Source organism: Thunnus albacares, chromosome 1, assembly GCF_914725855.1.
Source record: "Thunnus albacares chromosome 1, fThuAlb1.1, whole genome shotgun sequence".
Taxonomy (NCBI): domain Eukaryota; kingdom Metazoa; phylum Chordata; class Actinopteri; order Scombriformes; family Scombridae; genus Thunnus; species Thunnus albacares.
In genome coordinates, this window is record NC_058106.1 from 29,856,688 (window position 1) to 29,879,066 (window position 22,379).

At 38.2% G+C, this 22,379-nt stretch overlaps 1 protein-coding gene across 3 annotated transcripts in view; it reads left to right on the forward strand.

Moving 5' to 3' along the window:
• The window catches only part of map2k5 (mitogen-activated protein kinase kinase 5), a 64,020-nt gene that overhangs the window by 12,107 nt on the left and 29,534 nt on the right, over positions 1-22,379 (forward strand). For all 3 annotated transcript variants that reach the window (XM_044354267.1, XM_044354258.1, XM_044354277.1), the window contains 10 exons: positions 2,252-2,316; positions 11,660-11,699; positions 12,445-12,513; positions 14,086-14,167; positions 15,641-15,702; positions 18,567-18,615; positions 18,731-18,804; positions 19,962-20,012; positions 20,124-20,195; positions 21,717-21,746. In XM_044354267.1, the coding sequence (XP_044210202.1) occupies positions 2,252-2,316; positions 11,660-11,699; positions 12,445-12,513; positions 14,086-14,167; positions 15,641-15,702; positions 18,567-18,615; positions 18,731-18,804; positions 19,962-20,012; positions 20,124-20,195; positions 21,717-21,746 (594 nt within the window). The remainder of the gene's footprint in view (positions 1-2,251; positions 2,317-11,659; positions 11,700-12,444; positions 12,514-14,085; positions 14,168-15,640; positions 15,703-18,566; positions 18,616-18,730; positions 18,805-19,961; positions 20,013-20,123; positions 20,196-21,716; positions 21,747-22,379) is intronic.

Below are 22,379 nucleotides of genomic sequence, written 5' to 3' on the forward strand. Positions count from 1 at the left end.
AAAATCATAAAATCTAAAAGAAATTTCATTAAATTCGCAGCCATGATGATGAAAATATGGTAAACAGAATGTACATTTTACGTTTGTTTTACTTATATTTTTTTTTTTAATATATTTTTTGTTAATTTCAGTATCAAATTTAAACTCAAAATTAATTCAGATTAGAACATTATAATTGTAAGTCAAACAAGTGTTTTCTCCCCAGTGAAGAGAGGCAGAGATGATCGATTCATGACTCGTACAGGTCTGGACCACTTGTAAATTTTTAAAGAGAAATTCTAAGTACAAGAAAACTGATGAAATCCGCAAATGTTCTCAAATCACACCATCTGCATTTTAAGAATGAATCTGTTTGTATGAATGCTTCTTGCATGACGCCCATTGTCACTAGTGGTTGGCTTCTCTATTCATTTTTTTGTGATGCTAACTGTGGGCAAGTTCTACAGTGTGTATATTTAGTTATTGTCTCTTGGCTGCAGCACACTGGGAGGTCTGTGGGATCCTTTGAACAAGCCTGCTATAGTCTCGTTTCTTGCTCTCTTTTGAAAACACACACACATTCAGACACACACGGTCAGAGTGGCTAACGTGTCAGAGAGACAATTAAGCCAGCGGCCTCTCAGGTTTCTGCTGTAACACAGTGAACTAATAGAGCTGTTCACTCCCTGTTCCTCCATCTCTTCTCATTCTCTTTACCTCCCCTCACCATGTTATCAAGTGAATAGGGGGCGGGGGAGTTTTGTCTGCACGGACACCTGCATGTGTGTTGGGATGCCTGCCTCCTTTTTGTCTGAACAAAATTAGTTTTGGCGGCCCAACATTGATACCATATCTGCCACAGTACATATTAAAACAGACTTATTTTCAGGGCTCTACATTCATACACATATTAAATAAATGCTCTTAATTTTTTCAGCTGCATGTGATGAGGCAAAAATAAATGATAGTATTATATTTCATTATTTAATAATAATATAGTTTAATATTAGGGCAGTGTAAATTCTGGCCATGTGGGCTGCAGATGTACAGTACATACCTTCACATTCTCCTAAATGAGAAAGTTTCCACATTTCCATATCATTATGACCTATTTAATATTGTTAATAATATAAAATATTATTAAAAATAACTTAAAATTAAGGTTTTGTGTCTCAGCAATGAATATGTTGATGCGAATGTAGTTTTTTAAAAATATTTAAATAATGCAACAAATATATTTAAATGTAATATATATATATATATATATATATATATATATACACACGGAACTTAGCATGTTAATCTTTTCTAAGTTATGATATTAACAGAGGAGATTCAAACATGTAACTGCTGCAACATAGTATAATACACTACATAATTATTTGTGAAAATAACGTATCGTGACTGTCCAGTTTAGTTACAGATTTTTCCACACATACATGAGGTTAAGGAAGTTGCTTAGAATTAGAGCCCGACAGATTTTATAATAAATAATAATGATATATCAGCTGATATTAATTTTGTAAAACTGAAACACATAATATAAACAAACATTTTTGATAAGTAATCCTAACATTTAGTTATTGAGGAGGTCTGAGCAGGATATATTCTGAACGAGACGTTACGCAGTTGGAAAAAAATTTAGCAAAATGAGCTGTGTTCTCCGTCTCATTATCTGAGATCTTTACTTGAGATATTTTAACATGGTCTAACTACTATAACTACAGTATTGTTTGAGCGTTCTGCTCACAGTAGTTTACAGAGGGACTTAATTTTGGACTGCTGAGAGGACGGCTGGGAGAGTAGAAGAAACTTTTGCCCAGAACAGCCATGTTAGCACGGGTTCTGTTATTTTACCCCCATCTGACACTGTCTTATCAAAGTGGACTGGAAAGACGATGGCAAACAAATCGTCAATAAACTCCACATCAGTCACTCCCTCACTCACCCAAGCACAATGTCCTTTTAATAAATTGGATAGCAAACGTTGTATTGATCTCCTCTCCTCCTCCTTCTGCCTCTCTGTTTTCTCTTCATATGTTGCTGAACTTGGAGTGTTTGTAGCCTCCAGTGAAAATGCAGCTCTCTTTCTCTCTCTTTCTTTCACTCTCTCACTCGTGTAGTTACACATACAGTATCATCTCCATGGTTGCATGTCTTCTCATGTTATAACATCTAAGTACCATTACTGTACACCTGTGTGTGTGTGTGTGTGTGTGTGTGTGTGTGTGTGTGTGTGTGTTTGTGTGTGCATGTGTTTGATGCTCTGCAGATAAATGCCCAAGATATCCACTATCAAGAGCAGCTTGGCCATGGAAACGGAGGCACAGTTTACAAGTAAGTGTTTGCCGGTTCTCACATTGAGGCACCAACGTTACAAGGCCACAGCACAATAACAGATAGTGACACTGAAAAGATATCTGCTGAAGCAAGTGAGATGGTGGGGATGATGAATTCAGTGATGCTGAAGCCGCTATACAGTGCAAGTATTAAGGAACAACGTCTCAATAAGTGGCCAGTTTTAGACTGATGAGCGTGATATACTTCTTAACTTTTCATGTTTTTTCTGCTCAGTTTTTATGACTAAATTGCAGACATCACTCTACAGTAGTGTTATGTGTAGGGTTCGCCATTCTTCAACACCCCCCCCCCCCCCCTCCCCGTTCCTTCATCTGTCCATTTATCTCTCACTGTTTCGTGTGACATCTATCAAGCTGGTTTGTGTCTTCATTTATTTATTCTGCTTTGAAGGTTGCAAACATATATGATATTGATTTGAGGCTGTAAGGTATGACAGCAATTGACTTAATCGGTCTATAGTACAGCACATTACCTGCCACAAAAGAGGAGTTCCATCCTCACTGGCTAGACAGATGTATTACTGCCCTGCTAACATTATGACAAGGTTGGCATTTGTGTCGTCGCCTCTATCCTTCTTTTCCCCACCCTCTGTTTCCTCCTTCTCATCAATCCACTACTATTGAGCTGTTTTATTGAGATTGAAGTATTGATCACTGCTCAGACTAACCTTGACTTGACAGAGTGGTCTGCCTCACATATTCCCCAGCAAACCCAGTAAATTTCCCCATCTGGCAAGTCCACAAGACAAGTCTTTTTATTTTCTCTTTTTTTTCTTTCCAACCACCTTTTTACTGTTTTATGGTTTTGAGATAGTTTCATTAAGAGCCAATCTCTCATAGTTGTAGGAGAAAGAGATTGCTGATCAGTTTGGCACTAGAAATGGTTACACTGCACTGGGCAAGGCCAATATTGCAAGCCCAACAACTTCTCAGTCAATTTAGCCCAGCAGAAAATCCATATGCTTTGGTGCTGAAATTGTTATGGTTGGGAGGAGAGAATAGAAAAAAAAACAGATTAAAAAAAAAATCTACCTTGGTGTTTGTTATTTTGGAGTTGTGGATTGTTTTATTTAATGTCCTTTTTAATTGAGATCTAAACCAGATAAATCTCATGTAGGATTTAATTAAAATCAAAACATTCATTAGTTTGTTGGTGCTTTTTCAGGTCAGAAATATCCGGGCAAGCAGAGCAGCCCAAACATCCTTTTCTCCTGCTTGGAGATGGAGCTTGTTTGCATGTCCTTGAATAGAGTGTCCCTTCCCGCTTTATTATGTGTGTTAAAAACATCCTTACTAGATACTGCAATCATGTCAGCTGACTCTTTAATTTGAGGTGCAGTGGTTCAACACCATTTTACCAGTTTGTTTAAGCCCTTTGTTGTATCAGAAAGAGGTTGGCTCATGCAGAGAGACCTCATACTGTATAGACAGCAACATATAGCTCTGTTGAAAATGCTAAATTTAGGCAGATGACACTGTCCATGGACCTAACTAGAAGCTTCTCAGTGAAAAATGCATCCTTGGCCAAAAGACTAGCAAAAAGTTGCCATGTGTTTCACTGTATTCTGTTGTTCTTAGTCAAGTTAGTCAATTTTATTCACATAGTGCCAAATCACAACATATCTCAGGGCACTTTTCACATAGAACAGGTCTAAACCGTACTCTAGTTTACAGAGACCCAAGATTCCCCCCATGAGCAAGCATTTGGCGACAACAGCAAGGAAAAACTCCCCTTTTAACAGGAAGAGACCTCGAGCAGAGCCGGGCTCTAGGTGGGCGGCCATCTGGCTTGACCAGTTGGGTTGAGAGAGAAGGAGGGAGTGGGAGAGAGAGAGAGACACAGAGAAGCACAAATACAACAAGAGTATACTACTTAGTATTGATATTTTTTATGTAGCTACTCTCAGTCAAAACTCAATATGTGAAAAATGTTACAATATAATACAAAGCTCAGTAGATATAGAGCTATTAATATTCTGCATGTATTCCATTCACTCATGTCCATAGAGAGTACAACTTTGATAATCAGGTTTAGCCATGAAAAATAAGTGGATATTTTTATCTATTAGAAGTCTTTTGTATATCACACAGAAAAGGCTTCACAGTTCTAGGCCTTCTTGCCTTTTATAAAACTTTGCTGGTTATTAGAGCTACAGGAAATTGTGAATTTGTAACTAAATAGGAGTTAATTGTGTTTGTGGCCTTAACACCAGCTCCTAGAAATTTCATTAATAACTGTTAATTACTTCCCTATCTCTTTCATTTTAATTATTTTGTCACAATCAGAAAAAGCTCCAAATATTTAATGCTGCTCTTCCCTTTGTGTTGCTTTTAATGTTATATTGACAAGTATTAGTCAAGTAGTTAGAGTTGGAGAATGACTACCTCCTGACTTCTATGTATTATTTTACGCAATTTGGCTGGATTTTTCACTCTAATAGTTCCAGTCAATTTATTAAAACCTTTGTGTTCTAGGTAAGGAGTAAGTTAACCTACTCTGAGACAAAAAAAAAAAACATTGATAATTACATCATATCAATTATCCAGTCTGTGTTCACAAGAGCTTTATCATGGTAGGATTTTCTTAAAGGGTTTAGACAGGAAGCTGCAGTTATCCAATCAGGCGCATGAAGAGATGAAAATGGGAGGATCACTTGGTTTGAAGGATCACTATAATCTGCTGTCCATCTCAATCACTGCTGACCCCAACCTTTGGGTGTTGTGTCTGTACAAACAATTGTCTCCAACGTATTTAAAAGTCTCTATGACTTAGCGTGCTTAAGTTAGCGTTATCAGAGCTACTGAGCTACTATACACCTCTTTAGGCTTCAGGCCTAAAGAGTCTATGGTAATATGTTATTTTCTTAGAAAGAGAAGGGATTTTTCTTTGCCAATGTTTTTATTCTGTTGCTAGTATTTATTTTAGGTGATTATGATCAACTATGATTGACCATGATTTTTTCAGTACATGCAGATTTTTTTATATTACTTTATGCAGCTACTCATGCTTTCATTCACAATATTATTACAGAAATCACATTTTCAGAAATTAGCTTGAGAAACCAAAAAGTCAGCCAGTGTTTGCCTAAAGAAAACTGTGCTTTATTACAACTTTTAGTTTCATTGCTCTGGCCATCACCTCTATTAGTTATGATAAAATTGTACTCACCAAATGGCTGGGATCTTTGAATGTGGTGACATCACTAAACTGATGATAGGAAACACTAACAGTTAGATTAATATATAGGACTGAAGCTGCTGCTGGGGTGCTGCTTTGCTACGTGCCACATAGCGTTGTATTTCCTGATGCCTGTAGCACATACTGAACACGTCTTACAGACAAAATAAGTATTCATGGTGCAGTAGCCCGAATATGCCAATCAGGTGCCGCCGACTCATGTTGTCCTTTATTTTCTTTAGTAATTAACGTTAATCTGCACCAGCTGATTTTCATTTCAGCAGGCAGATATTTACAATATATTCATGATAAATTAGCCAGATGCATAATATTTTCAATATCATGGAAACACATGCACATTGGTTTTGATCAGGTTTTTTTTATATTATTGTTGCGATTTAAAAACAAATAAAAAAACATTTGTAATGCCATATAATTAAGGCTATAGATAATTAGTATTTTCGATATATTGCACAGACCTAACAAACAAATTTTGCTGTGTGATGCAGCAAATGAGCCGTGATCTTGCAGTATACATACATGCATGCTGTGGACCTGGACAGGTTTCTTGATTGCTTAGAAACCAATACTCAGTTCTCTTCAGCTTCTACCCTTTGGTCCATATTAGGCTTATCACGTGTGAAAAGCACTACCAAAGGCTCCCCACCTTTTAACCTCTTAGCCCATTTATGACCCAGAGCCATTTAGACTCAATTGGATGTTACCAACACCTCAGCTCTCCATAGCCTCACGCTGACCTGACCATCCATCAATGTCGGCCTTTGTTTTTTATTACACACTCTCTTAGAGGTCCATCTTGTCCAACAATCTAACTGACTCTATGGCTTATAAATACAATAACAAGGACACACAGGGTATTTTTTGTGGCTCATGGATCTAACAGTGCAATTAAAACAAGCACATTTGTGTGGCTGTGACTGTGGTGACATCTACTTAGACGCCCATGGCTTTTCCTTTAGCCTCAGCCCATTTTCTCCATTGATTTTGTTTTGTCACCACATTGATTAGACTTCATGTTGAAAGACCAAACCTCTTTGGCTAATTGGTGGTTACCTAGTATCTTGTGTTCAGATACTTTAAAATTGTGTCTAAAACCAGTTAACAGGATTTAGTTCACACCTTCATCACAGTGCCTCTCAAACGCATCCTGAGTGACCACTTGTGATTGGCTTTTAGCTGTCCGCTTACATTTGATTTTATCTGTAAACTGTGACATCCAAACAGAGGAAAATGTGTATTTAGCATTGACAAGGTGATAGAGATGAAGACTTCATTATACTTTAAACATACTAGTTCGTAAGGTGTCACAAAGTGTGATTGCCTAAAGCTGATTTAGATTGCATTGCTGGAAACTGAATAGTATTGAAAATCTACCCAGACTAATGTTACACATTAGCTGCCAATAATCAGAGTTGGTTTCTTAGCGGGTGTGTCGCTGAGTGAGGAGAATCTGTTAGAAATATGAACGACCTGTTAGTAACATGAACTGGTTGGTGGTGAACTGTGACTTCTGCTTAGAGCTATGCTTCCTTCGGACAGTCACCCAGCCACCCTGACTTCCCGGCTGCTCGGGAGATGCTGGGGGGAAGAGAAGTAGCTACGCTAGGTAGCAGCACGTCCGAGTCACTCCGATGGGAAATCTTTGCTCTCCCCTGTGCCTGTTCACATGATAGACTGGTGACATCTGAAGACTGCTGTAAAAGCCCTTTAGACTTAAATTGCTGCAAAAGTACAAAAGGTATCACAACACAGAATAAAACTTTGAAAATTCAGGTTTGTGAATGTTTTAAAATTTGAGTGGGGTCTGTACAATGAGGGATCTCCAAGCAGTTGAGTCTCAAAGTGACAAAAATTCCAACTCAGTTCAACAGTTCCTCCTATAGACTGCCATTATAAATTTTGATGTTTAAAAATTAATGTAAAATCACTGGAATATGCTAGAAAACAGAAAATTAATAGCACACATCTGCTGAATGAGCTGAATAGTTTGACATTTGAATGGTTTTCTAGCATTAAGTATCCAGCAATTGAAAAGGTCCAAAAAATGTATGGAATGAGGAATAAGAAGTAGCGGAATAGTAAAGAGTGAGAAGAACGACGACAACAATGATGTTCAGGGAAGGGTAAGATTTGATCATTGAACAACGAAGACAACAGCGTACACTTTAGGACAATCTCCGCTCAAGGACATTGAAGGTGTTGTATAAACAAAAGTGATAGAAGTAGTTGTGTGAAGAATGTAAAAAAAAAAAAAAAAAAAAAAAAAAAAAAAGGGTTGAGAGAGAAATTCAAACATATTTGATATTATATACTTTATATATATTTGATGTATTGGTGAGCATATTTTCACACCCCCACACACTTGTGTTGGCTGTTAGTATTAGTTAATTTAATTAGTTATTTAATAAAAAAAAATCTATATATCAAGAATGTGTATATGCAGAGGTCAAAATAAAATAAACAGAAGAAAGCAAATTAGGCTGACTAAGTCTTTGGTACTGAATATTTGGGTGAATTATTAGTTGAATTGTTAAATAAGTATTTATCCGCTGGAGATTTGTGTGACACAATGATCCAACAAGTCCATTTTAAAATTAGAAAACCTACCAAATACACAAACAAGAATTAAGAGTCTTCAGTCATGCTAGCAGCTCTGTGAGGCTGTACCTGGGCACAGTGGTGCTTTGAGATAACGCCAACATGCTGGTATAATGTTTACCATGTTAGCATGCTAACATTTGCTAATTAGCAATAAACACAAGGTACAGCTGAGGCTGATTAAAATGTCATTCGTTTTGCAGGTATTAGGGGCCCTTGGAATAACCAAAGTAATTAGGATTCATCTTCCGTACACAATGGCAATCAACACCTCTGTGGACCTGCAATTGCAATCCTTCAAAAGTTGTTGAATTATTTAGTCTGGAACAAAGTGGTGGACAGATTGACAGACATACAGACCAACATTGTCATCCCTAAACATTTGAAAACAGCAAATGTAAAATTAAATGTAGCAGTAACACTAATTACCTTTCAGTATTGCAAGAGGTAAAATTGCAGCAGCTCTTACCTTTGTTGCCTATTGATGGTGACGTCAACCAACTGTCAAAGATATTACTTTGTTGTCCTGTGGGTGGCCCAATATGGCATATGTAACTGGTCTGACAATGAGTGAATGTCACAAGACACCTTCTAAGAATAAAAATTAACTTAAATATTTTTGCCTATGACAGTGAAAATAGTGCTACAAAGCCACTCATCCTAACATGCATTTGTTTCTGCAGTAGTCAGACTACCAAACCAAACTATGACAAAGAAATTAAGCACACTTTCTAAAACAGATGTGTAAAATTGGACCATATCTTTTCTTGAAACGCCAAGTTTCCTGATCTTCCGCAAAAAATATAATCTCTGAAGAGCTATCTTTACAATTTTATGAACATTGGCTTTCACATTAAAGATTTGCAGACATTATGCCAAGAAATTGAAACCCTTGAACATGTTCAACTGGTTTTCCAGCAATATCAAGAGGTGGTTTCCCACCCTCAACTCTCCTTAAGTCCCATGAAGGTTTTTTTATACTGTATGTGCATGTCTGTCTCTGTATTTAGGTTTCTGTCTCTCTGTGTCAATCAAGATAGCTATTATAGCCGTATCAGGTGATAGTGTCAGGGAGAGAGAAAGGTAGCACCGTCATCCACGTGGCAGTGTAAAAAGTACCACGTTAGCCCTGATCCAGGAGGCCAGTATCGCTAACCTACAGCCTCAACTTCATAGACATAGAGAGAGGCCCTATGAATACTGCATGATGGAGCTTTTATTACAGAGTGAGCTGGAGTGTAAATAAGATCCAGGCAATGGGGCACGTTTACTGGGGTCAGATCAGGGAGAAGTAGCGGGGGGGTGGCTATGTAACCTTGTCCCCATCTCTGCCGCTGTCACAAGCCTGTCACTGTAACTCATACAGGGATGCTCGGCCCTGAGGTGGTCAAGGACAGTCTGGGAATAAAGCTTTAACCAAACAGTAGTCACACCATATTTCTATCTCTTAAGTATGCCCTTCTAACACTTATTTTAAACTCTGCGTTTTCTATTTGATATACATAGCATAGACATACAGTGTTTTCATCATTTAATTATTACAGGGTAATGTTTTGATAAAACTATCAATCATAATTATATTCCATATATGTTGGGCCTGTTGTCCTTAAATATAGATTATGGAGACATTTCCCTTCAGGCTTATGTGAATCATATTTAAGAAACCACTCTGTGAAAAAGATTACACATTTTTCAAAATGTCTTTGGACCTCAACTAAATGAACCAATATGCCAAAGAAATTCTTACTCTTACGTTATTAAACAGATGTGAGCCTGTAAAAAAGTGTACACACACTGACAGTACTTGTGCACAGAGTGTCCCACAAACACCAAGCTGCTCTCCTCATGTGTTAAAGTAATAGTTAGGTGCATTCAGCCACAGATTGAGTATGTCATTCAGGATGTCTAGACTTCATATTTAGAGCTACAAGTTGTTTAGCATGGTGAAGACTTGGTTTAATCTCTTTTCAGGATGCTTTACACACACAACCTGCCCAGTCAGTATTTAACATGTCTACCCCTGTGATCTTGCCTCAATTAACATCTTCATTTTAATTAAGAGGCAGCAGTCATGCTTAACTGATATTGATTGTAGCTTAAAGCAAGACTGATACATCAAAATGGAAACAAGGCCATCAGCCTTAGTGCAAAGAGCTCTTTTCCAGGAAACATGACACTTAAGATCAGAAATACTCTTGGGGCAAAAAGAGACTCTCTACAAAAGTCAGAAGAATGCTTCATTCTCATAAACTTAAATCTAAAAAAAATGATTCTGTATCGTTGGCCATTCCATATTTGTTTTTTGTTTATTTTTTGTGTCAACTTTCGGTTGTATCAACCTGACTGCTGACATGGCTCAGACACATGATACAGGCAGCCAGCATTTCTATTTCTACAATTGTGAACCGTCTAAGATTAAAATAGTAATAGGAAAAAGTAAATATTGAAACATAGTTATTTACTGAGAACTTGCCACAAACTATGAAATGAGTTAGCAGTTGAATGTGTGTGACTACTTGGAACTATCAAGAAAGTTAAAAGTGCAAATGTCCCACAAAAGTCAATTATTTCTTAAAAGATCCCCCAAAATATGTGGTTTGTTTTTGACTTCATCAGTTATGAGTCCCTTATCTCTTAAGAAGTGCAGCTAGTGTACAGCACGGCATAGTTATAGTCAGGAACCAGTGTTTGTTCTAACCGTGGGTAAATACCTGACATGGCACTAATAGGTGTCATTAATTAAAGGCCCGGGCTAGTTTAGAGGTGTCTGGCCGAAGAGCAATGTGATACTCCGATCTAAGACACATTAATCACACCTTGCGCCATATACATTCTCTCTGGAAGACCCGCTGACAGGTGAGTAGCCAGGTATCACATGTACTAAGTTGGCTTCCAAGCAAACCGGGTGACGTACGCTGCTCCCACCTCATCCTCATCACCTGACAGCTGTTGGACAGAATTCGTCCTTGAGGATTGTATGTTCAGAGGTCCTGAGCTATTGTCACTGGTGCCGTAAACTAACCTTCAAGGGCTGTAACTAAAGCCGACGTTTGGCATTAAGGAGTTTGATAATTAAATCATTACGGGGACGGTCTGTGGCTGCTCTTGTACTTGCAACTCAAAACTCTGTCTGGAACAAGTAGCAATGGGGCTGACTGGATCTGGTTTTGGGTGGTGACCTCTGACCTTAAAGAGAAATGACAGAGGCATTTTTTTCATCCTATGTAGACTCCGCTGTTGCAATGAAAATCACAGACGGGGAATTTTTATTGTATTGCTTTGTCATTTATATCCTTTCATTTCCCATCACCTGAACTTTTTTAACAGTTCATATGTGCCAGTTCTTGTGTCGTTAATCTGTATCTCCCCACATTTTTGTTGTGTTCCACTGTTGAAAATACACATTGAGATCGGAGCTTCTCACATGGAAGCAAACTTGAAAATCAAAACACACGCTCAGGTGACCATTTAAAAGACATCTTTGTATAATGTTTCATGTTGTCTTCTTTTTTTGTCCTTCTAGAGCATACCATCTTCTTGGCAAGCGGGTTTTAGCTGTGAAGGTGAGACCTGCTTTGTGACATCTTCTCACACCAAAATCTTTTTCTTGAAGTTGATACCATTTTCTTCCTTTCTTCCGCCATGACCGTCGGCCATGGTGCCTTTGACTATGTAGTTGGCATAATGAGAGTTACACCATTTAGCAAATGAAAGATTTCAGATGATTTTGAGTTTAAAAATGGATATATATTACAGACACCACTGCAATATCAGCAGAACATTTGAATTGTAACTTTGCTTTAGATGCAGTAACAGACTTCTGAACAAATTTGAAGTGATTATCTGACAAATTGGTAAAAGATCACAGTAAATTTGACGATATAGGCAATACAAGAGAATTCAAAAACCCTGGTTTATGAACATCTAAAACACACTTGGATTTTTAGTGTAAACCAGGGACTGGCAACCATGTACCATGGAGTGTTAAGAGACAGCTGGATTACATTTCAAACAAAGGCTAGAGCTTGATTTCACTAGTTCACTCTCTGCATTGTGGCTTTGATGACATAAAAGATGTATAAAATCTCAAATTCATTCGTAAAAATGCTATTTACACCATTGAATAAACCTTTACACCATGTTGATGATAGTACTGACTCCCTCATAGTGTCGATGACTAGTACAGATATCTAAATGGGTATCATTACAAAGGTGAAGGTTTATTCTTTTTGTTAGATGTCCATGACAGGACCTGTTTGAGTTGTTGTTGTCATTGGTTGTATCTTTTATTCCTGTGTCTCATTACAGGTCATTCCCCTAGACATCACGGTAGAACTACAGAAGCAGATCATGTCGGAGTTAGAAATTCTCTACAAGGTCAGCTTTGACTCATTTCTTGTTCTTGTTTACCTTTTTTTCTTTTCTTTTCTTCACTGAGTGTCCGATCACATGTGCAGTGTTAATTAACAATGAGTCTAAGTAATGCGGTGCCAATCTATCGCCTCTGGTCTCACAGTATAAGCCAGGGATCAGTGACACATGGACACATACAGCACACACATGGAACAGGCATGTGAGTTTTTTTTCCATGCACAAAGGGAGGGATTACTGTTAAGCCTAGAAAATTTACCCGCCCAAACTATCTGACCATGGAAACTCCCCCCTTCTACCATAGACACATTTTTGTCTGTTTTAGGGAGGGACAGGTGATATTTAGGGGGAGATAGCAGGTCAACAGTATATGCCACATAGAAGTGGTATACATCATCTGAAAGCTGGGAACCTGAAGATTAATTTGAGATGCAGTTCAGCACCGTGTGACGAGTTTTTCTTGTCATAAATCTGTAATAAACATTGTTTTGGAAGTTTAGAGTGTATAAGGGGTTAGAACATTATGATGGAAGTATATGATGGCCATTCCCATGCTCATTTATGTCTCATAAGTTGTTGCAGCAATTTTTGGGTTACCATTTGTTACACAGATTTGACCATTTTTGACCAATCGAGAATTGATAAAAATGGTCAAAAATCCCTCCAAAATACCACCATCAGGAACACCATAGAAAAATTCATGCTGTGATTCGATATCAAAAGCTTTGACATTTGGAGATTTCTGTAAGAATTGCATTTTAACAGCAATTGGATGGCGTGCACTTCTGTTCTGGAAATTGCTCATAAACCCCCTTATTGTCAATATACCTAGAAAAGCCATACATCCTCTGAATGCTCAAGGTCTCTAGTTTGTGGTTATGAAGTTTCATGTGGCTGTGATTATCCTAGAGGTCACAATAGGTCATTTTATACAGTGAGGTCAAGTTTCAAAAAATGGTCTCACTACAATGAAATGGCTACTGTGGGGACTAACGTCATCATACAGTTGGGCTCATTGAATACACAAGAGTCTCAGCTTTCCAGTTATACGGATTTATGCAATTCCTAGACTGTTTAGGGATCCCAGTGTGCAGAAATATTAAAACCATTTTTAGAATAGATGAAAATAACACATTTATACTGCATGCAAAAAACACCAAGGTTTTTGCCCAGAGCTGCATGAGATTCACATAAAGCGGACATGTCTGTAAAGGGGAGACTCGTGGGTACCCATCGAACCCATTTTCATTCAGATATAACTTTGGAGCACTATTTAGCCCACTTCCCCACAAGCTATCATGACATTTTTGATACCAATGGATGCATTATGTCTTCACTGTAGTTTTAAAATTTAGCCCGTGACAGTCTCTGAAAGACAGTAATGTCAGCCGAGGATGCTGGCGTTGTTGACTTGAAAGAAAGAGAACATGAACAAACCACAGTGAGCTCAGTATATTGTTGTGTTTAATGGAACTATTATGCTCAGCTAGTATTTACCTCTACTTATTTACCATCAACTCAGCATAAATATTTTGATATGCTCTTTAATTATGAAATTGTCTCTTCTCTTGATTGCAGTGCGACTCACCCTACATCATCACTTTCTTCAGTGCCTTTTTTGTAGAGAACAGGATATCCATATGCACAGAATTTATGGACGGTGAGTGGATCTTATATTTTTTCTTTGCTTGTCACATCTGTGTAGAGGTGACTTAGGGGAACTGTCCTCTGTCTCTCTACCGTGTATCCATTTTCACTTCTGTAGACCAAAAGAATGTCTTATCACTGTGAGCTGTTTAGCATGCCTGTGTGCTAAAAGCTACAAGGGCGTGATAAACGTTGACTTAAGTGCATTTGTAGATGTGTTTGTATGTGTGTGTGTGTGTGTGTGTAGATTGGTGTGAGATGGGGGACTTTCTATGTTTGTAAGTGTGTGTGTGTGTTTGTCCAAGTGCGTGTTAATGCAGTGATTCCCCTGTTTCACACATTTGCTAACTTGTCAGCAAAGTCTGTCTAACCTCTGAGCACTCTTTACTTTATGGAACTTTTCCCTGATCAGAAATTTCCAGTTGTACTTGATTATTTGGAAACAAGAAATTACTATGCTCTGGAAATTGGGCAAGATAAGGAAACATTAATACATTTGTCATCTCAAATCTTGTTTTATTGTTATTACAAAGAAATGTTAAACAAATACAATAAGTGTCAGAAAGTGCTATTGTAACAAGCAGTAAATATATTGAATATAAATGTGTAGAGTCACTTAAATTTTCAAGTATATCTTGAAACATACTTGGGATGTGTCCTCTGTGTTTAAATCACCTTAGATATTGAGAGCACTGGTCCGCTATTCTGAGAATGTCCAAACTAATCTGGAACATTTTGAAAAGATCCTTTTCTTCTCTGTTTTGGTTATCTTTGACTGTTTCTGTGAACATTTTTGATGTGTTCAAGGATTTGGCTGGTGATTTTCTGTATTTTTCTTATCACCAAGAAATCTCATGCACAGAGCCAAACCAACAATGAACTCATCATACTTAGAAGTGTTGTGCATGTATCAAAATCTTATATATTGAATTCTTCTGTGTAGAAATGGCTCCAAAGTAAAAAAAAAATAGTGATAAGATAGTCCCCCGCCACTGTGCACGTGTCCATTTACAGAGCTTCAATAGTTTGTTGTACTACATATTACAACTTCTTGACTTTATGCTGAAGTTCCTTGAGAAATTTATAGCAGTTCAAAGTCAAGAGGATGTGCACAACTTACTGAAGCTCTGTAACAGAACTGTGTTTCTGCACATGCGCAGTGGCAGGATGAAGGAACATGAATTTCTAGTGTAAGTCGATCAACAACAGTTCTTTCTTGGCAAAGGTGCCAGTTTATGCTAAAAAAAAGTATCATAAGAAACGCTAGTTGACCTAATAAAAAGCTGATTAAAGCCAGACTAAATTGCAAGCAACATTGCAATATATTTCAGTCAGTTGTTTGGATAAGTATGAAGTGTCTCAACATGTGTGGCCAACATGAATTTGTCTCTGTATTGTGCTAAAAATACTCTTAAGAAATGTGTCCATAATTTCATGTCATTTGCTATGTAACCGTCTGAGTGAAAGAACGTTTGGTCTCTTGCAGGTGGTTCTCTTGACGTGTACAAAAGGATTCCAGAGCACGTGCTGGGTAGGATTGCAGTGGCAGTAAGTTTAAATGAAATACACAAAATCTTCCAATTAGTAGTTTGTCATTACTGAGTGAAAAGCATTTTTTAATCAATATGTGTTTTTGAGTTTTTAGAAACAATTATTTAAGTGTTATTTATTTGAGTCGACTGAAGTACCCCATAGCTACATATCTCATGATGTAATGGTCGATTTAATCGTCCATGTGTGCCAGGTAGTCACAGTTTTTAGTGTGACCTGTTATTCGTTTGTCGAATACAGGACTGGTCTGAGGAAAAAATTGAGTAATTTTATTGATGGGATAGAAGAAAAGAAAACCACAGGTGTGAATATTTCAATTAGCCTCTATTTGGTGAAGTGGTGGACAAAGTCAGTGCTGTTTTCCCCATATCCTCCCCTCTCTCCTTTTCTACTCTCAGTTAAAACCAGCATTTTTATGGAAACGGCCTTGATGTTGATAAATGCATGTCTCCTTTCCACACTCATTACCCTTCTTCTGTCTCCTTTCCTCTATTCTGTCTCCCCCCCTTTAACTTTGTCCGTAATCAAACGATGACAGCTATTTAGTCAGTGTTAATTCTAATTCACAGCTTTCCCTTCTTTCCACTGTCGCAGTTGTTAATTATCACAGAAGGAAAAGCACCCAAGAGGGTGTGAGTGAAGCTGCACATGCCAGTTTCACAACCTTTTGAGGCAGCAGGACTCCAGAGCTTTTTTGCTTTCTTAATTTGTCTCTGAAGTTGCTGTGGATTACGCTGCCAGTATACTCCATAAGAACTGCTTGTCAGATGGTCAAATAGCTTCAGAAACCCCTTTCCCTCAAGTACTATATAAATACGTCTTTACTTACTTACTTTCCTGTCCTTTGAATTGGGCTGTGTACAACTGAGCGCATCAGTATCCACCTCCAGGAGAGACTGTCTGAAAATAGGTGCTATTATCCTTATAGCCTATTTAAACTATATCCCATCTCCCCCCTCTCTATAACAACCGGCTTCTCACTACACCTTCGAGAGTGGCTGTAAGTGGCTGTATAAACACACATGAACGAACCAGTTCTTTTCTAGTATAAGCCAGTAGTTAGAGATGGACGACAATAGCCCAGGGGCTAGAGTCAGCTCTCACACCCCATAAATGAAAAACTCACCACGAAACAGTATTACTCTTTGGGAAATGTATAATACTTTGAATATGATGATTTTGTTATACTTTTTTGCAGTCTTGCATAGTTAATGTTCTCACTTTAGCTAATTTTACAAAGTCTCTGGGTGCACTGGAAGAATCTAGCCAGACAGATGGAGTATGAGTTCAACTAACAGGAGGATGGCCCCCTGTGAGGGCTGCACACAGGTGATAAACATGTGCCTTTCCTCTCTTACCAGTTGCCAAAACATCCTCAGTGGACTTTTCAATATGTAGGAGCAACATCTCAATACTGAGGTCCTCCCTAATTGCTTAGCTCCTCATTCGATCCTCTAGAGAAAGACTAGCCATCCAGTGGAGAAACATTTTCTCAGTTGCTTCTCTCTGTAATCTCTCTGCTGGGGCAGATGTGGCTCAGGAGGTAGAGTGTGTCGTCCACTAACTGCAGGGTTGGTGGTTTGATCCCTGGCTTTTATGGGGATTGAACCACACTGAACCCTAAGTTGCTGCTGATGGTCAGGCCAGTGCCTGGCACGGCATTTCACCCGCCATTGGTGTGTGAGTGTGTGTGTGAATGGGTGAATGAGAGGCAAAAATTGTAAAGCCTTTTGTCTGTTAAGGTAGAAAGGCGCAGTCCATTTACCATTTACCATTCTTCAAGTCACTACCCAAAGCTTGTTACCATAGCTGAGGATTGAAACGAAGATTGACCAGTAAATTGAAAGCTTTAATTTAGAGCTCAGCTCTCTCTTTGCCATCACAGTCTTATACAAAGTCTGCAGCTGCAGCTGACACACCTAAACTGCAGTCAATTTTAGGATCCTTTGCCCCATTATTAAGACTCAAAGATGCCTGAATTCTTTGAATTCTGGCAGTAGAGGAATTCAGGAAGGAATAAATATGGTCTCATAAATTGGTGTTGCTGATCCCTCTTTCAGACATCGCACTCATTTAACTGACACAGCTCTCACTCTAACAGCACCTCTGAAAATCTTTGAGCAACAATCTTCAGCATTAAAGCAAAAAAATTCATGCAGAGGAAGGTGCCAAATTCCTATGACTCTCAATTTTCTGTCAGACTGTAAAAAACATGTTTCCTTCTAAATCTCAGGTTTAAACAACTGACCAGAGTCTCCTTTCCAGTATTGAGCATTTCACAATAAGATTCCATGACAGCAGATCTGCTGATGGACAATCCAAAGGCAACATCAGTGCAGCATTAGAGACATATGTCAACCGTGACAGTCCAGCAATATACAGAGATTTCAGCATTTCAGGGTGAATCTTGTCTAACCGCACAAGCTGACCACCTCAGTGACCTGTGCCATGACAGCCAGACGTTTATTTTTATCGTTGTGAATTGATAAGACTTTGTCCAACATCCCAGAATATGTATGCCACATAGATGTAAAGGGCCTTACAGAATGAACAAAAAAGGTGACTGAGAAAATTGTCCATGTAGACACGAAGTTAAACTCTGACTGCAATGTCACAGTCACATAAACTGTCAAAGTAGCTGCTCTAGGATTGAGCATTGAAATCACAGACTAAGTCTATTAGTGTAAATTCTATATTAAGGTCAGGGTTGTTGATATTCACAGGTATAATTGTACTATCCTATAGAGCATGTGGAGTGGAGGTAGTCATAAAAGTGAATTAATTAATCAGTCAAATGTGCTGGTTGAATTGTTGAATGATTTTGAAACGAATATATTTTTTTCTGCCGTCTGCTTCTCTAGGTAGTCAAAGGCCTGACGTATCTGTGGAGCCTGAAGATACTTCACAGAGGTGAGTAAGGTAGTGTGCGGGTTGTGTGTTTATTAAAAAAGAAAAGAGCAGAGTTGATAAAGACAAGCCGCAGAGTGCTGATGTTGCAGTTCTATCAAGCAGTTTGTCTCCGCAGATGTCAAGCCTTCCAATATGCTGGTGAACACCCGAGGACAAGTCAAGCTCTGTGACTTTGGTGTCAGCACACAGGTATGCTGATTTGTTTGTGTGAGCGTTGGAGAGAGAGATAGAGAGAGAGAGAGAGAAAGGATGGAAGACAGAAAAAGAAAGACAATTGTCTATAGCTGTATCACCATAGTCCTGTTCAATCTGTGTGTGTGTGTGCGTGTGTGTGTGCATATGGTCAACCTGTCAATCATTCTGGATTCATTTTCAACTCAAAACATCAGCATTATCCCAAGGGTCTTCCTCTCACATTAACTTCTCCCCCCACCTCCATTGTTCTGCAGCCTCCAAAAAAATCTCTTGTTATAATTATGACCCACACACACACACACACACACACATCAGCGAAGCCTCATTGATATGTATTCACAAGATGTGGGGAGAGCGTGGGTGGCAGACAATAGCCTCGTCATTGTGTTTGTGTGTGCGTGTGTGTGTCTGCATATGTGTTTCTGTGTGTATGTGTCTTAGGCGAGTGTGGCAGTTTGTGTGTGTTTTGTAATGTAATCATCAGGGACAGACCTTCAGCGCTCCCCAAAACATCAACCCCGAGGATCTGTCTCCCTCTTTCAACACACACACACACACACACACACACACACACACACACACACGCACACACACCATTCCTTCTATGGTAAATTAACCTCCACTTCCTTGGAAGTTCCAAGGTGAATTTTTACACCCTGTATGTGTAACACTAACAGCATTGACTTGTCCTCTGTCTTTTTAGCTCTATCTTTCTGTTTATCTCTCTTTCACCACATACAATCTCTCTCTCCCCCCTCTCTCACTGTCTGTAGGGCATGCTCCAAAAAAAAAAAAAGAAAAAAAAAAAAAAAAACAGCCGTAAGGGAATAGACACTCATTATCACAGTCCTGTCATTGATGGCATGTGTCGTTGTATCCACACACAGACTCACTAATGTCTCCTTGTCTCACTCCTGTTCCCTTTTGCGAGGGTTGAGAACAGCCCAAAATATCAGCCTGATATGTCAGTAGATTTAGGTAATGTGAGTTAGGTCCAGCTCCTATTTTTTTTATTCCCTAATATAGGACAGTGTAGTAATGACTTTTAAAGGTTATGACATTACTCATTACTGTCAGTTGAATAGTCTACATCTATATTAATATGCAGCATGATAAGTTGCTAATCCACTGTTAATGACTTTTAATTGCAGTTGGTGAATTCTATTGCCAAAACGTATGTGGGAACTAACGCATACATGGCGGTGAGTGACCCCAAAAAGTCTCATGTCACAGAAGTTTTTCTAGTGAAGATCAAATTTGGCTCAGATCTTGTAACTTTGTCCTTTATGGTTTTTGATGTTTTTGCTCCACAGCCGGAAAGGATATCAGGGGAACAGTATGGTATCCATGCAGATGTCTGGAGTGTGGGAATCTCTTTCATGGAGGTATGACAGCTTATATACAGTATATGACAATGTACTATAGTTGAAAAACTGATGAAGGAAGCATAACATTTGCGCAAAAGTGGTCAATTTACATTATTTAACATCTCATAATTGAAATCTTACAGATTATTTTAGACTGTTGCTCATTGACTGAGCTGCATAAGATGCACGTGTGTTTGTGTGTCCATGTGGGTACACATCAGTATTCATCTCTCCCCAGAGTCTTGATCGAGTGCTTGACTGACACCCCGCGTTTTCAAATAACATTTTAATTTCAGTATTACACTTCCCTTGTCTCTTGTCCTCCCACTGACACTATTGATTCTCCATCTGTTTCTGTCCACAGCTCTCCCTCCATAGCATAACAAATGATTTGGGCTTCTGCCTCAGCTTTGTTTGTCAATAATGTTTAATGTCATTACAATTATAACAATAATGGATGAGTTCACAGGAAAAAAGCCATGTCAAAATTATTGACATGATCTCTGTGTGATAAAGATGGAGTTTTATTGCAGTGGACCCCATGGCACTGTTCTCTTTATTTTTTATCCGTAGAGGTCTGCATTAAGCTAAATGAATTGGCTTGCAGTCCCACTCAATTTGGATTGATCTTTAGCCTACTAGTTGGTCTATTTATGTTCAAGGAAAGACTGTGAGTGTTTTGACGTTTTAATAACGTAATGTTGCCAATAAGCTGCCCTTGACCAAGATGAAAAATGCCCACCCCAAGTGAATTACCAAATGTCAAGGAGAGCTGTCACCCACCCCCCCACCCCCCCAACCAAAATAACAAACATACACACATTACATACAACCATCCCACAATCCTGTCCTCCTCCTCTTTATCCCTCTATTTTGTTCTCAGCAGGTGGTAATCGTGGGGGGGTTATTAACTAATAGCTGATGTTGTTTGATGAGGAAGTGTTATCAGCAGGTGGGCCCTAAGCTTACCTCAAAGACTGAAAGTCTCAAGTTCTGCACACTTCAGCGACTTTAGCATCATTTCCTTTCTGTGTCTACACATTTATTTCATGGCATTAAGACACTGGCAATGAAGAGGCATGTGCAGATTAATGACATGTGTACATACAGTATATACAGTGGGTGGACAAAATATCATGAACACCTGTGTAGTCAAATGCAATCAAATCCAGCTGCCATACAAGAAATGATACCTTTGTGAAGTTTATAATATTTCTTAACTTTGTCTGAGATGTTTTTATTGAACTCTCAGGTCTCTGACAAAGGGTTGTAGTTTCTTGTGTCGTCAAAATGTACTGCATTATATTGTGGTGTAACTGTATACACACACACACACACACACACACACACACACACACACACTGGGCTGTGGGTACAGCGTAAATATTAAGTTACCCACCATTAAGGTGCACAAATATCTATAAGCATTTTGGAGGGATGTTTGATAGATTGCATTAGTGTGTACATGTTTTACTGACTCATCCTTTTCAAATGTTTGAAGAATATCCTGTAACATTTATTATCTTCTTTTTTACACAGTTGGCGCTAGGCATGTTCCCCTATCCACAGGTAAGTTATTTTCAATGTTGTATTAATATATAATTATATATAATTTGTGTATAAGGCTTGTTTTCTTCATTTCTTATCTATTTCTCTTTTAATACTTTGAAAGGAGATGATTTGTTTAAACAGATTTTTGCTCTGATCATTTCCTGTTGCAAACACCACCTTTAGTTTACAGTAGCAATCTTCTTGGTGGTTAAACTACAGTGTTTTTGCTGCAAATAGTATTGATATATCTTATTTTCTCATGGATATTTGTAATATGCCATTTTTTAAATTTTTAAATAAGATAATGTTTTTTTATATTTTAAAGATTTATCAAATATAAACTATTCATATAGTGAGGATTCCTGATTATTCCAAACCTTGAATTTTGTCACATAATTTTAATAAATTATGGCATTCTCATTGTTCTTTCTGACAATTATGAAAAACACTCATTTTGATTCAAGGCCCTGAATGAGACCAAGTCGTTTGCTGACCTGGAAAAATAATTTTCTGACAACTATATTTTCTAGATGTGTTGTTCAGTAGTGAAATATAACTTTACATGTATCTACTACAGTATGTGGGTGTATTTTTTTTTTTTCTCCCTCATTACATTAAGTTAAAATCCTGCTCAAATGTAATTGCCGACCA